Genomic DNA, 15,998 nt, shown 5'->3' with positions numbered 1-15,998 from the left:
GCAATTTAAATTGTTAATTAGCTCCTTCTGTTTTATCATATTTTAAGCTTTGTGAGGAAAAGTATGTCCTAACATGTCTTGAAGCCGATAGTAATTATTGTCTACAAAATGTTCCTTTACAAATTTAATATTCTTCAAAATAATTTTAGTTTGTTTCCTATCTTATTTAATCAAAGTCTGAGTGGCAGAATTAGCTGTAATTTATCAGTTGATCTATGCATTTATACAGTTTTTGATCTGTTGCAAATCTCTGTTTTATGTCTGTCATTTGTAACAAACAGCAGGTCATATCCACACATTCTCCCTACCCCTTCTTCACAAACCATGGCATCATATGGACAGTCTACGTATGCCACAGGAATGCAGCAAGCAACAGCTTATGCAACTTATCCACAACCAGGCCAGCATTATGGAATCCCATCCTATGGTAAACAGATATATTGCTTGTTTAAATAAAATACTTCTTTCATCTTGTTTGTAATTACATTCAGTGCAGTTACTGCACAAAATGAGTTTCAAGAACTAACAACAAATAAGTCTTATAATTTGTTTGTCATTAGAGATTTTTTTCATCAAATGATAACTCTTCTGTTTCTAATATACCTGAATAAGAACCTGCAGATCTGATGTCACTAACCGATATAGGTGCATTATGGGCAGGCATCAAGACAGAAGGTGGATTGACTCAAACGCAGTCACCTGGCCAAACGGGATTTCTAAGTTATGGTTCAAGCTTTATTGCACCTCAACCAGGCCAAGCCCCTTACAGTTACCAAATGCAAGGTCTGTGCCACTCTAATGTGATTTAACCAATTTCATTGTGCAGTGTTGTTTAACTAATGCATGCTATTTTTAAAGATCAAATGCTTGCCACCAAAAATTGTATTGGCATACATAAACCCTATATCTGAATATGGTATTAAGGTGTTTTATGCCCAATATAATACTACTGTTAGAAAGTAAAGAGAGGGGCATCGGGCTCAGCAGTGAAGTGCAGGCTTGTTGAGAAAACTTTATATAATTTTTAAAAAACTTCACTCTTCAAATGCCAAGAAACAAATATGTGGAGTCTGGCTCTGTTATAGTTTCCAGTTATGTATGTGAAGAGGCAGCATTTTTGTTTATTATTTTCAAAATAGACAATGCAATGATAATGCCATTAGATGCAATGGCATTTAGTTGTCATTATCCCTTCCCATCATTGAAAAAAATTAAAATGCGGTTGCAGGTAGTAATCCTATCAGTTATTTTATTTCACTCACAAGTAATAGGACCCTACTGGTGCCTGGAAAACCATTTTGTCTTGCATCAAGTAGAACCTTTGCATGTATGACTGTAAGGATAAGAATTATGGTTACATCTATAAGTAGTAGAGCAGTCTCGCCTGCTTTCTTTGGATTTGCACAACCACTAAATTCGCTAGGTTTAAAAACCCAGCAGCACCCAAGGGTAATTATTCTCCTTTCCTCTTGGCTAATACGGTTTGGGCAGATTTTGTCCACCCAGAAGATACTACCTTCCCACCTGCTCCCCCAGAAAAAACTAGCAGCGAGAAAAAAATGTTTTTGCTATAACTGCATGCACTAGGCAAGTAAATGTATGGCTAGATATACAGGCCAGGGCTTTCCAGCAGACAGAAGCAGGATATTTTTTGGGAGCCACGCTACTGATTTCTAGTTCTCCTCAATCACTTGAAGTGACTGGGATGGGCATATTCAACAACACAGTCTGATGTTTTTCTCATCATTTGTGCCTTAACACTGCTGGGTGCTATGAACGTCACTACGTTTCTCATGTCCAGTGTTGCTATTGCATGCAGAGTAGGTGAATTACATTTTAAAGGCACCCCAGAGAATTTTAAAAAATTAGTTCCTGGGATGTGGGCATCGCTGGCAAGGCCATCATTTATTGCCCATCCCTAATTGCCCTTGAGAAGGTGGTGGTGAGCCGCCTTCTTGAACCACTGGTCCGTGTGGTGAAGGTACTCCCACAGTGCTGTTAGAGAGGGAGTTCCAGGATTTTGACTCAGCGACGATGAAGGATCGGCGATATACTTCCAAGTCAGGATGGTGTGTGACTTGGAGGGGAACATGGAGGTGATGGTGTTCCCATGCGCCTGCTGCCCTTGTCCTTCTAGTGTTGCTGGTGGAGCTGCAGGTGCAGCTCCTGCTGCTGCTGGTGGTCATCTTGCTTCTCATCTGAGGTCCAAAGTAACACAGCGTAAGGGGCACTCAAGCTGATATTGTAGATGAGAGCTCCAAAGTGCAGATCAGACATCCAAACCTCCAAATTTTAAATGACACCTCCAAAGTGTGTAAAGTAACCTCACAGCACAAGTACTGTGAGCAAACCCTGTCACACCAGCAGGTAAGAAAGCAGCATGAGTACTGAGTATTATTGACATCTTTCCCTGACATGGCTTCAGCCCCCTCAATTGCCATTGCTTTCTCACCTTGCTTTCACTGGTGAGTTCCAGGAAGCCTGGGAAACCCATGGAGCCAAAGTTAAACTCCAAAACCCACGTTAATATCACTGTAATTGAGTAATTAACACAATGAAATTGACCACCTGCCTCTCCCGAGGGAGTTGCTCGCACGCAGCCTAATGCGCTGCAGTTAAATGCAGAAGTCAACATTTTTCTGGGATTTTGACCCAGCGACAATGAAGGAACGGCGATATATTTCTAAGTCAGGATGGTGTGTGACTTGGAGGATTGATGAGATCATGGCATGAATGGTTCAAATTTTCCAGCCCATGAAATCTAAATTGTAGGAAAAAAATTACACTTTTCTTCAGTTGCCTGGAGGTAGTCAGCCCTGTTTCACTGTGACTGGCACCCAAGACCTATCTCAGTGAGTTTCTTCCCTACCTGAGGTGGGCTTTCCAACTGACGCGGCATTGTCATGGGAAACCCACCTAAAATATTGAAATTATTTTGAAGTTACTTCACAATTCTGCCAAAGTTGAAAATTAGGGCCCTGATATAGGAGGGAAAGATTTCTATTTTGGGAGGCATTGGAGTAAGTTCGAGCACAGGGGGAGGCTGTAGAAATGAGATGGCCTTAGCTGAACTACACTGGCACCAATATACAAGCAGTAAAAGTAAATATAACAATGGGAATAGAGTTAAACTGGTATGATGGGTGAGGATAGAAATCTGAAGATCAGTAAACACAACATTAAATTGAGCCACATATCGAGCATGTTAAAGTAAGAAGGTTAAGAATTAGTCTAGACTAAGGAATATGGAAAGATCAGGATTGGGAATGCAAGAAGGGACTGCATTAACGAGTGCAGGTAAAGGTCTTAAAATAACATACACAAATGCAAAAAGTAAAAAGAATAAATTACGTGATTTGTAACTCTATGCAGGTGAAAATATTATGATATAAGTATTATAGAATCATGGCTAAATAAGAACGTAGAGTGGTTGATACATCTCAAAAGATATGGGGGTGAAATTGAACATTTTTCACTGGTTTTAGGCATATCAGAGGGGCAATAACAACCAATGTTGAGGGCTATGTCCTGTGCCCAAAGGGATCGTGAAATATTGGCTTGAGTGATATTCAGGCTTACCTGGCTGCTGCCTAAAATAGGCGTTCGGCCCCTGCATATAGTAATGGAGGGGCCTAACGTCTATTTCAGGAGCCCTCTCAGATATTTGTTAGCACTGAGTGGAGTATGTGCCTGTCGTGCTTCCATTCGTTTTTCATGCTCTTGCTGCAGCCTAATCAGCAGTCCTTAATAAGACTGCCAATAAAAAGCTAAGTTCTTCAATTTTATTTTATCTAAATGTGGAGCCAAGCGCACCTCTTGCCTCCACAGTGATACTGCAGGCTGCTGACTACCTGCATCACCTGCCTCTTGTTCTCCTCATGCCTCCGCCCCCGTGCATCCCCCCCCCCCCCACCAACCTCCAGGACCTACCTGAGGGCCGGTGATGCAACTGAGCCAAATTGATGAGCTGGAAATCAGCAAGTTGCCTCTGGATTAAAAACAGAAAATGCTGAAAATACTCAGCAGATCAGACAATATCTGCAGAGAGAGAAACAGTGTTAACGTTTCAGGTCGATGATCCTTTCTCATCAACCTGAACCGTTAACATTGTTTCTCTCTCTACAGATGCTGTCTGATCTGCTGAGTATTTCCAGCATTTTCTGTTTTTATTTCAGAATTCCAGCATCTGCAGTATTTTGCTTTTGTATTAGCTGTCTCTGGATGCCCAATTGGCATCCGCAGCTCACCAGAATTGGGGTGAGGCCCAATTTTGGATGAGGTTCAATTTTGGGATGAGCCATGGCATCCAGCCTCTGGTGCGCATCAGCCATTTTGGACCTGAAAACAGGCCTAAACAAATTTCTAGCCCATAGATTGATATATAAAGAAAGAGAAAATAGACCATGAGGAGGTGTTGCTTTTTATGTACAAGTACGGGATTGGGGGTAATCACAGAATCACAGAAACCTCACAGTACAGATAGAGGCCATTTCGGCCCATCGAGCCTGCACCGACACATATCCCCCCCAATCCCCGCAACCCCTACACCAACACACATCCCACCCTATCCCCGTAACCCCACGTATTTAATCCCCCTAACACCAAGGGTCAATTTTTTTTTATCATAGCCAATCAACCTAACCTGCACATCTTTGGACTGTGGGAGGAAACCGGAGCACCTGGAGGAAACCCACGCAAACACAGGGAGAATGTGCAAACTCCACACAGACAGTCACCCGAGGCCGGATTCAAACCCGGGTCCCTGGCGCTGTGAGGCAACAGTGCTAACCACTATGCCACCGTGCTGCCTGGTAATATTCTGGCATGGATAGAGGATTGGCTATCTAACAGAAGGCAGAGAGTTGGGATAAATGGTTCATTCTCGGACTGGCAATCAGTAACTAGTGGTGTTCCACAGGGGTCAGTGCTGGGTCCCCAACTCTTTACAATCTATATTAACGATTTGGAGGAGGGGACCGAGTGTAACATATCAAAGTTTGCAGATGATATTAAGATGGGAGGGAAAGTAGTGAGTGAGGAGGACATAAAAAACCTGCAAGGGGACATAGACAGGCTAAGTAAGTGGGCAGAGATTTGGCAGATGGAATACAATACTGGAAAGTGTGAGGTTATGCACTTTGGCAGGAAAAATCGTAGAGCAAGTTATTATCTTAATAGCAAGAAACTGGAAAGTACTGAAGTACAAAGGGATCTGGGGGTCCTGGTGCACGAAACTCAAAAGGTTAGTATGCAGGTGCAGCAAGTGATTAAGAAGGCCAATGGAATGTTGGCTTTCATTGCTAGGGGGATAGAATATAAAAATAGGGAGGTATTGCTTCAGTTGTACAAGGTATTGGTGAGACCGCACCTGGAATACTGCATACAGTTTTGGTGTCCATACTTAAGAAAAGACATACTTGCTCTCGAGTCTGTACAAAGAAGGTTCACTCGGTTAATCCCGGGGATGAGGGGATGGACATATGAGGAGAGGTTGAGTAGATTGGGACTCTACTCATTGGAGTTCAGAAGAATGAGAGGCGATCTTATTGAAACATATAAGATTGTGAAGGGGTTGGATCGGGTGGATGCGGGGAAGATGTTCCCGATGATGGGTGAAACGAGAACTAGGGGGCATAGTCTTAGAATAAGGGGCTGCTCTTTCAAAACTGAGATGAGGAGGAACTACTTCACTCAGAGGGTGGTAGGTCCATGGAATATGCTGCCCCAAAAAGCTGTAGAAGCTACATCATTACATAAATTTAAAACAGAAATAGACAGTTTCCTAGAAGTAAAGGGAATAAAGGGTTATGGGGAGCGGGCAGGAATTTGGACATGAGTCTAGGTTCGGATCGGTCATGGCCCTGTGGGTAGCAGAGCGGGCCCAGGGGCCATGTAGCCTGATCCTGCTCCTATTTCGTGTGTCTAATTCTGTTAGATTCAGGAGATGGTTCTGTGATAGTAGATTGGTGGTTAGGATCAGATCAGCCATGATCTTATTGAATGGCGGAGCAGGCTCGAGGGGCGATTGGCCTACTCCTGCTCCTATTTCTTATGTTCTTATGTTCTTATGTAAGTCAGATGGGTTGCACCTGAACCGGAACGGGACCAACATCCTTGCGGGGAGGGTTGCTAGTACTGTTGGGGGGGGGGGGTTTAAATTAACCTGGCAGGGGGATGGGATACGGAGTGGAGCTATAGTAGGGGGTGATGCACAACCAAATATAGAGGAAAAAACAAGTGAGCCTGGAAGGCAGAGCAAATATGTAACAGCACAAGGGAGTATGGCAAGGCTGGATTGCATTTATTTTAATGCAAGGAGTCTTGCGAGTAAGGCAGATGAATTGAAGGTGCTGATGAACACATGGGAGTTTGATATTGTTGCTATGGTTGAGGGAGGGGCAGGACTGGCAGCTCAATCCAGGGAATAGAATCTTCAGGCAAGACAGAGGGGGGTGTCGCAATATTAATCAAGGAGTCAATTACTGCTGTAAGGAGCGATGATATCTTAGCAGGTTTCTCTAATGAGGCCAAACGGGTAGAACTTAAAAACAAAAGGGGGCAAGCACTTTGCTGGGAGTGTACTATAGGTCCCCAAACAGTCAGGGGAAGATAGAGGAACAGATATGTAGGCAAATCTCAGAGAAGTGTAGAAATAATAGGGTAATAATAGTAGGCGGTTTCAACTTCCCCAATATTAACTGGGATAGTCAGAGTGTGAAAGGCTTAGAGGGTGCGGAATTCTTAAAGTGTATCCAGGAGAGCTTTTTGACCCAGCATGTAGAAAGTCCTACAAGAGAGGGGGCGGTACTGGACCTAATTCTAGGGAATGTAGCCGGGCAAGTGGTAGAAGTGTCAGTAGGAGAACATTTTGGTGATGGTGACCCATAATTCGGTGAGATTTAAGGTAGTCATGGAAAAGGACAAAGATGGACTGGAAACAAAGGTTCTAAATTGGGGGAAGGCTGATTTTAATATGATAAGGCAGGACCTGGCCAAAGTGGACTGGGATCAGCTACTTGTAGGAAAATCCACATCAGAGCAGTGGGAGTCTTTCAGAAAGGAAATAGAGAGTACAACGCCAACATTTTCCCGTAAAGGTCAAGGGTGGGACCAACAAGCCCAGGGAACCCTGGATGTCAAGGGATATACAAGAATGGATTAGGAAAAAAAGGGAGGCTTTTGGCAGATACAAAGGACTAAATACAGTGGAAGCCCTAGAGGAGTATAGAAAGTGCAGGGGGGTACTTAAAAAAGAAATTGGGAGAGCGAGGAGGAGGCATGAAAAAACACTGGCCAGCAAAATAAAGGAGTTTTATAAGTGTATTAAGGACAAGAGGATAACCAGGGAAAGAGTAGGGCCCATTAGGGACCAAAGTGGCAATCTGTGTGTAGAGCCGGAAGATGTAGGTGAGGTTTTAAATGAATATTTTGCATCTGTGTTCACTATGGAGAAGGACGATGTAGGCCTAGAATTCAGGCAGGGGGATTGTGATATACTTGAACAAATTAGTATTGAGAGGGAGGAGGTACTAGCAGTTTTAGCGGGCTTAAAAGTGGATAAATCCCCAGGCCCAGATGAGATGTATCCCAGGCTGCTGTGTGAGGCAAGGGAGGAGATTGCAGGGGCTCGGACACAAATTTTCAGAACCTCTCTGGCGACAGGGGAGGTGCCAGAGGACTGGAGAACAGTTAACGTAGTACCATTATTCAAGAAGGGTAGTAGGGATAAACCAGGGAATTACAGGCCAATGAGCCTAACATCAGTGGTAGGGAAATTACTGGAAAAAATTCTGAGGGACATAATTAGTCTCCACTTGGAGAGGCAAGGATTAATCAAGGATAGTCAGCATGGCTTTGTCAGAGGGAGATCATGTCTGACCAATTTGATTGAATTTTTCAAGGGGGTGACTAGGTGTGTGGATGAGGGTAGTGCAGTTGATGTGGTCTACATGGACTTCAGTAAGGTCTTTGACAAAGTCCCGCATGGGAGACTGGTCAAGAAGGTAAGAACCCATGGGATCCAGGGCAACTTGGCACATTGGATCCAAAATTTGCTTAGTGGCAGGAGGCAGAGGGTGATGGTCAAAGGTTGTTTTTGTGACTGGAAGCCTGTGTCCAGTGGTGTACCGCAGGGATCAGTGCTGGGTCCTTTGCTGTTTGTAGTGTACATTAATGATTTAGATATGAATGTAGGAGGTATGATCAGTAAGTTCGCAAATGACACGAAAATTGGTGGAGTGGTAAATAGCGAGGAGGGAAGCCTCGGGCTACAGGACGATATAGACGGGTTGGTTAGATGGGCAGAACAGTGGCAAATGGAATTTAACCCTGAAAAGTGTGAGGTGATACATTTTGGGAGACCTAACAAGGGAAGGGAATACACAATGAATGGTAGGACCCTAGGAAGGACAGAGGATCAGGGGGACCTTTGTGTGCATGTACATAGATCCCTGAAGGCAGCATGACAGGTAGATAAGGTGGTTAAGAAGGCATATGGGATACTTGCCTTCATTAGCCAAGGCATAGAATATAAGAGCAAGGAGGTTATGATGGAGCTGTACAAAACGCTAGTGAGGCCACAGCTGGAACACTCTGTGCAGCACTGGTCGCCACACTATAGGAAGGATGTGATTGCATTAGAGAGGGTGCAGAGGAGATTCATCAGGATGTTACCTGGGCTGAAGCGCTTCAGCTATGAGGAGAGACTGGACAGGCTGGGGTTGTTTTCCTTAGAGCAGAGAAGGCTGAGGGGGGACCTGATTGAGGTGTACAAAATTATGAGGGGCATAGATAGGGTAGATAGAAATGAACTTTTCCCCTTAGTAGAGGGGTCAATAACCAGGGGGCATAGTTTCAAGGTAAGGGACAAGAGGTTTAGAAGGGATTTGAGGAAAAACTTTTTCACCCAGAGGGTGGTTGGAATCTGGAACTCACTGCATGAAAGCGTGGTAGAGGCAGGAACCCTCACAACATTCAAGAAGCATTTAGATGAGCACCTGAAATGCCACAGCATACAAGGCTACGGACGAAGTGCTGTCAAATAAGATTAGAATAGACAGGGCTTGATGGCCGGTGTGGACACGATGGGCTGAAGGGCCTCTTTCTGTGCTGTATAACTCTATGACTCTATGTTAACAAAGATATATTTCGGTAAGGAAAATAAGTACACCTGGATTTGGCATCGACATGATAGTGGCATTATGGATTGATATAAGAAATAATAAAAGAAAGAAGCAAGATGTTTTAATCAGTTACAGGTCACCAAGTTAGAATATGACTGTGGATGCTGAATTATGCAAATAGATTAGGGAGATATATTTAAGCACAAATACAGTTGTAACAGAAGATTTTAATTTACTGGAAATTAACTGGGAGGATCAAAATGGGAGCAGAAGCAAAGAGATTTAAGGGTTGAAATACCACTCCCATGCACAGGTGCATGGCAGGTGCAGAGGTGATGAAAAACTGGGGCTAAACTCTAGCTTTACATTTGCCCTGGATTTTCTGGCAGGCTTGTGCTGGGGGAGCAGAAGGCTTGTGCTACTCCATAATGTAAGCCTTACTAGGGCCACATTTGGGGGAGAGACCTTGGTGCCCTGAAAATCCTAATAAGTCACTTCATCAGCATGACGTCATTACTGTATGCCTGTAAAATCTGGAGCACAGTTCACTTCTGCAGTTGCACACCCACCAGAAGTACTCTTAAAACTGTTCTACTGGACTTTTTGTAGGGGTGTTTTTTGCATTGCACCTTATTTCTCTCAAAGTTTCGATTGAATCTTTAATTTGTTGCTTTCTTTTGGAGTGAATTTAAGTTTTCTTCCACAATCATTCAAGATAACTTGCCAAAAATTACCAACAGCACTTTGTGGGTGGCATGGCCATTCCACTAGGAATTTCCCATGTCCTTAAGGAGACAGAGGATGAAGAGGTATTTAATAGCCAGGATTTTCAGCAGCTGTGTAGGCATTGGAGGAGGACTAAGCAGACATTTGCCTATCCAAGGTGCTTAGTGTATGATCTTTTCCAGTCTTGTATGTTCCTATCTAGCTCCAGCTACGACAAAAGATAGTTGACCATCATGACTTTTCTGCAGACAGACTTTTAACAGGGTACACGTAGATCATGCTACTCTGTTTTAGAGCAATCTTGAAATGGGTTAAACTGGGATATTCAGTGACATAATCTAAACTGGCCATTCAGTCCCTTTCTGTTTGGAAGTTATGTTCCTCTTGCCCTATAAGCATGCTAAATTATGTACCATGAGGGATGTTTCCCACTTTTAGAAACCAGAGTGATAATCTTGTCATCTTTTGTTGATTTAAATTACAGTACTTCACTTTTCCACTGGGTGAATTCATTCAATATTACATTAGCTTTACTGACAGAAACCTGGCCAAACCAGGACTCACCTGCAGTACTGTTCAATCTGTGCTTCTCAAGTGGTTGAACTGATCAAGTAATGGCCAATGACATTAATCCAGCTCCAGTGAGAAATGTTAGGAAACTAAGAGCAGTGAATTTATACAACCAGGTTCTCTAACATGACCATTTCATTATTTCGCAAGGCTGATTTATAAATCCATGTCCTTGAAACCAAAGTATTTGCTCTTATCCATTTTTTTTATTACACCTCTGTGAAGTGCCGTCGGACATTTTTCCACATTAAAGTTACTGCGAGTTGTTTTTGTTGCGGTTATCAACTTCTAAATTTTAAAATTAGATAAAAATAACTCAAACCTTGAAAATTTTAGTTAATTTATTAGTGCTCACTTTCTTTGTAGTTGCAATATTTATTCAAACATCCAAACTTTGAAATTTTTGACGTCCCATGTTGGAAAATGAAATATACATCAGACAGTTTAGTGCTCAACTGAGTAAAATACGAGTGAGTGTGTGCATTAGAGACCTGATGTTGTTGATGGGCTAGATGTTTAGTTTGTTCTCTCCTGCAACCTTCTTCCTTCAGTGGCAAAACTGAACCAGTTAATGTAACCATTGAAGCAAAATCTGTATTGAACAAATATTCTGCCAAATAGTTTACCTGCTCCATCATTGAATTAACTTCGGCAGGTGAACTAATTCCTACATGGTCATTTCTATTTTCCCCAGTGGAAAACTGACTCCTCTTTCTCTGTAAGATCATTAACAAGGCCTTATCAGGCTACGCTAAGCAACAGCTGGTTTTCAAAAAAATTACTATCGATTTCACTCCTTATTTGGGAGGGGAGGGGTTAGAAAATCACGGAGTAGTGCAGAAAAGGGGAAAAAATGTCTCAAAATTAAACCATCTAGCACATTAATCCATTGGAACTCTCGGGGAGCTTTTGTTTAAAAAAATTCTCTTTTCTCCCCTCATCTCCTGAAGGTGCTGACCGTTGTTGGGGTAGAGTTCCATGGGCACCAGCAGACCTTCAGTATCTCACCCACGTGGCCATCCTTCATGCATGAGCCTAGAGGGTGAGAGCCCGCAGGCTTTGACCATGGGACCATCACAGGTGAGCCTGACGTCCACATGAGCACTTTCCAGCAGGAATCACTGGACAGCGATCTGAAATGGGAACCATGGCTGATTTTCCCCTCCCTAGTCTAGAGGTGTTGACACCAATTTGTAGTGCCCCAATTGCTGCCCCAGATGGCATCATCTAATTCAGCAGAGATTGGAAATCAAAGCTGGGACCTTTTGGTCTGTATAGTTTAGGACTACACCATTTTGTAACTTTACACGCTTGGCTATTAGGGGAGTTAAAGAACATAAGAAAGCATGTGATAACAAAAGCCCTACGGAAAGTTCTACGGTACTGTCCCTGATTCCCAATTGTGAATTATCCATCTTTACCACTCAATTCTGCTCTATTGCCCACCAGGCAATTCCTCTTGCCCCAACAGCACAAGAGTATACCTCTTATGGAGTACTTAATCATCCCAGTTTATACATATCCCTATCGCAACCAATCTTACTCCCAACCATGTATTTAAAGAAATTAATGATCTCAGCCTTAACTGCATTTGCTGGAAGTCTGTGGCATAAGAACTTACTGTGAATTCTAAAGTGAAAAGTAAAATATCCTTTTTTTTTAGTAAACACAGCAGGGCACATCTAATTTTGTTGGAGCAAAATCTTGAAGCTTTGGAGCAAAATTATTTTATTTTTATATTTTTTAAGCCAACGGTCACTTAAGATTCGCCTTTGACAATAAATTTGAACAAAACTATCTAATTCAGTGGTTCTTAAACTTTTGAATCTGGGCTTCATCAAAAACTCTCTCACTTCTCTAACTAAGGATTCTAGTAGTGGCAAAAGTGCCACAAGACATCTGTCTGTCTGCTCCACTTCAGTTTTCATTCTTTCCTCCCTCGCTGTTTCACTGTCTCTCTCCTCCACTCTTTTTTTTCTCTGTTCCTTCACTTCATGGAAAATAGAACATAGAACTAGGTTAAATGCAAGGAGCTACTTCTTTTTTCAGCGAGTCACTGACCTCTGGAACAAGTTGCTAGGACATGCAGTGAGTACAGATTTGCTGCAAGCATTCAAAAGGGAGCTGGGAAAGTTCCTGGGAGTGGCAAACATTATCTACATATAGAAGGTAGGTATGTCATTGGATATTGTGTCACCCTAGTCACATGGTTTCCTGAAGCTTGCTTGATTGCCTTCATGGGTCAGAGAGGAATTTCCCAGGTGCTTTCCTAAATTGGCCAAAAGAGTTATCACTAGTTCTTTGCCTGTCTCAGGAGATTGCATGACTATGTGCGGTAGTGGGAGGGCAATGTGGGTGATGGTGTGCAGAAGTTACATTATGCCAGGATGGGACAGGATCGATGGACCAGCTAGCCCTTTCCTATCCTTTTTGTGTATATGTTCATATGTTCTGTTTCACTGCCTCCCTCACTTTCAAAATATATCAATTGACTGGTCAGGTGGGCAGAAAAGTGGTAAATGGAATTCAATCTGGAGAAGTGTGAGGTAATGCATTTGGGGAGGGCTAACAAGTCAAGGGAATACACAATAAATGGTAGGATACTGAGAAGTGTAGAGAAACACAGAGGGACCTTGGAGTGCATGTCCACAGATCCCTGAAGGTAGCAGTACAGGTAGATAAGATGGTTAAGAAGGCATACAGGATACTTTCCTTTATTAGCTGAGGCATGGTATATAAGAGCAGGGAGGTTATGCTTGAACTGTATAAAACACTAGTTAGGCCGCAGCTAGAGTACTGCGTACAGTTCTGGTCACCACGTTACAGGAAAGATGTGATTGCACTAGAAAGGGTGCAGAGGAGATTTACGAGGATGTTGCCAGGACTGGAGAATTTTAGTTATGAGGAAAGATTGGATAGTCTGGAGTTGTTTTCTTTGGAACAGAGGAGGCAGAGGGGAGACCTAATTGAGGTGTATAAAATTATGAGGGGCCTAGATAGAGTGGATAGGAAGAACCTATTTCCCTTAGCAGACAGGGGGCATAGATGTAAAGTAATTGGTAGAAGTATTAGAGGGGAGTTGAGGAGAGTTTTTTTTAACCCAGAGGATGGTGGGGGGCTGGAACTCACTGCCTGAAAGGGTGGTAGAGGCAGAAACCCTCATCATATTTAAAAAGTACATGAAGTGCCAGAACCTACAAGGCTACGGACCAAGAGCTGGAAAGTGGGATTAGGCTGACTTGTTCTTTTACGGCTGGCACAAACACGATGGGCCGAATGACCTCCTTCTGTGCTGTAAATTTCTATGATTCTAAGACTCGATGGGGGAAAAATTCGGTGGTGCCCCCTTTTGGGGCACTAACACCGCTGTAGCGCCCTGACAAAGTTAGCACCTCTGCGCCATAAATTCAGCAGTAACGCCCCAAGCAGGAGGCGGGGCACTACTGGAAAGCGCTCCCCCTCCTTATTGGGGTGCAACCAGTGAATTTTGCGGTGCTACCTGCAACCACACCATGCATGGCGACACGTAGCACAGCGTCATTGCAGGCCTCCTCCCCCCGATTAAAGGGGAGGGGCCTAGCACTGCACGCACCGGGGCTCTGCTGGACCAACGGGGAGCGGGGTGCCAGGAAAACAGCCCAGCACTCAAGAGGAGTGCCGGACTGAGCGGTCATGGCCGGCACGCCACATACAGAGGTAAGAAGGAGCAGGTGCTGGCAGTCAGCTAAAAGAAAAATGGCCGCCCGGCACCTGCTGTTTAATTTGCGCCGCCGCTTCTACCAAAACGCCCCCTGAACTGGTCGGACATATTGTCCGGCGATAGGTCAGGGGGCGCAAGGGAAGTTTGCAGCCAGGGCGCTGCACACGGCGATGATGTCATCGCGCCGTGGGGTGCTGTTAGCTACCACCGCTGCTAACCTCCTGCTGAATTTCGTGGGAGGAGTTACAGCGCTGCGCCCGGGCACTAGGGGCTTTGTGCCCCGTTAGCACCCCCGGGGGCGCTAACGGGAGGCGCAAAGCTACTCAATTTCCCCCTATCTCTCTTCCCCTCTGCCCTTCACCTCCCTCGCTTTTGTCTCCTCCAATTTTCTCTTTCTCGCCTCCCTCACCTTTCTCTCTCACCCTTGTTTTACTCTCCTCTTACTTTTCACTCTCCCTTTTATGCCTCTTTCTTAACTTATTCTCAACTGTTTTATTTGCCCTCTATTTTCTACCACTTTGGAGCAGTTTCATGGGAAGACTGGGCAGCTGAGAATACAAAGGAGACAGAGGACACACATCAAAAATGAAGGGGGATTCTCAATCAGCTGGGGAGTGAAATCCTCAATTAGGAGGAGCAGGACTAAAATAATGCAGGAAACAATGGCTCGTTGTTGGTCCATGCAGCTCCCGCTTGAGGCCTATTTCACATCCCTTTGGGAAATTGGATCATGACTGACTCATTTTCTGTAGTTTAAAGCAGCCAAACCAGTGGTCCTTAAGTGTTTACTTAGCTGAAGCAGCTGGAGCCAGGAGAAGCAGGGGTGTAGGCTGGATGCCGGCCAACATTCATCTGACTCCCAATTTTTACATTCCTCTCCCCGAGATTCATCATAGGCCCGATGCCGGTGTCCCCACCATGCTGGTCGCGTCCTTTGATGCAAGAGGAACAATTTCTTGTGGTCCCCTTGCAGATCACTTTCAGCGCAGCGAGCATGAACCAATTTCTCGGCCAATGACTCTAAAGGAGCACGAAGAGCAGAGACTTGGAAAGCAGGACTCTAAAGGAAATGGGGTGCAGAGACTATACAGGAGCTGGGGAGCAAGTTAGTAAAAAAGCAATGTTGACAGACTGGCTCGTGGTAAATGTTGGTTGGATTTTTTTTTTAAATTTGTTTATGGGATGTGGGCATCGCTGGCAAGGCCAGCATTTATTGCCCATCCCTAATTGCCCTTCAGAAGGTGGTGGTGAGCCGCCTTCTTGAATTGTTGCAATCCCTGTGGTGAAGGTACTCCCACAGTGCTGTTAGGTAGGGAGTTCCAGGATTTTGACCCAGCGACGATGAAGGATCAGCTATATACTTCTGAGTCAGGATGGTGTGTGACTTGGAGGGCAATTTGGAGGTGGTGGTGTTCCCATGCATCTGCTACCCTTGTCCTTCTAGGTGGAAAAGGTCACGGGTTTGGGAGGTGCTGCCGAAGAAGCCTTGACGAGTTGCTGCAGTGCATCTTGTAGATGGTACACACTGCAGCCAAGGTACGCCGATGGTGGAGGGAGTGAATGTTTAAGCTGGTAGATGGGGTGCCAGTCAAGCAGGCTGCTTTGTCCTGGATGGCGTCGAGCTTCTTGAGTGTTGTTGGAGCTGCACTCATCCAGGCAAGTGGAGAGTATTCCATCACACTCCTTACTTGGGCCTTGTAGATGGTAGAAAGGCTTTGGGGAATCAGGAGGTGAGACACTCACTACAGAATACCTAACCTCTGACCTGCTCTTGTTGCCACAGTATTTATGTGGCTGGTCCAGTTAAGTTTCTGGTCAATGGTGACCCCCCAGGATGTTGATGGTGGGGGATTCAGCGATGGTACTGCCATTGAATGTCA

The 15,998-nt window shown here is 44.3% G+C and overlaps 1 protein-coding gene across 2 annotated transcripts in view; it reads left to right on the top strand.

Annotated features, from left to right (window-relative positions):
* eya1 (EYA transcriptional coactivator and phosphatase 1) overlaps positions 1–15,998 on the top strand; it is a 296,767-nt gene that overhangs the window by 69,365 nt on the left and 211,404 nt on the right. The window contains exons 6-7 of one of the 2 annotated variants that reach the window (XM_085993147.1): positions 282–427; positions 613–783. In XM_085993147.1, the coding sequence (XP_085849273.1) occupies positions 282–427; positions 613–783 (317 nt within the window). The remainder of the gene's footprint in view (positions 1–281; positions 428–612; positions 784–15,998) is intronic. The other variant, XM_085993148.1, reaches the window with a different exon arrangement.

This window comes from Somniosus microcephalus, chromosome 7, assembly GCF_052327205.1.
Source record: "Somniosus microcephalus isolate GS21.2 chromosome 7, FLI_Smic_1.0, whole genome shotgun sequence".
Taxonomy (NCBI): Eukaryota; Metazoa; Chordata; class Chondrichthyes; order Squaliformes; family Somniosidae; genus Somniosus; species Somniosus microcephalus.
Note: the sequence above shows the minus strand (reverse complement) of the source record. Positions and strands in the feature narration are given on the sequence as shown.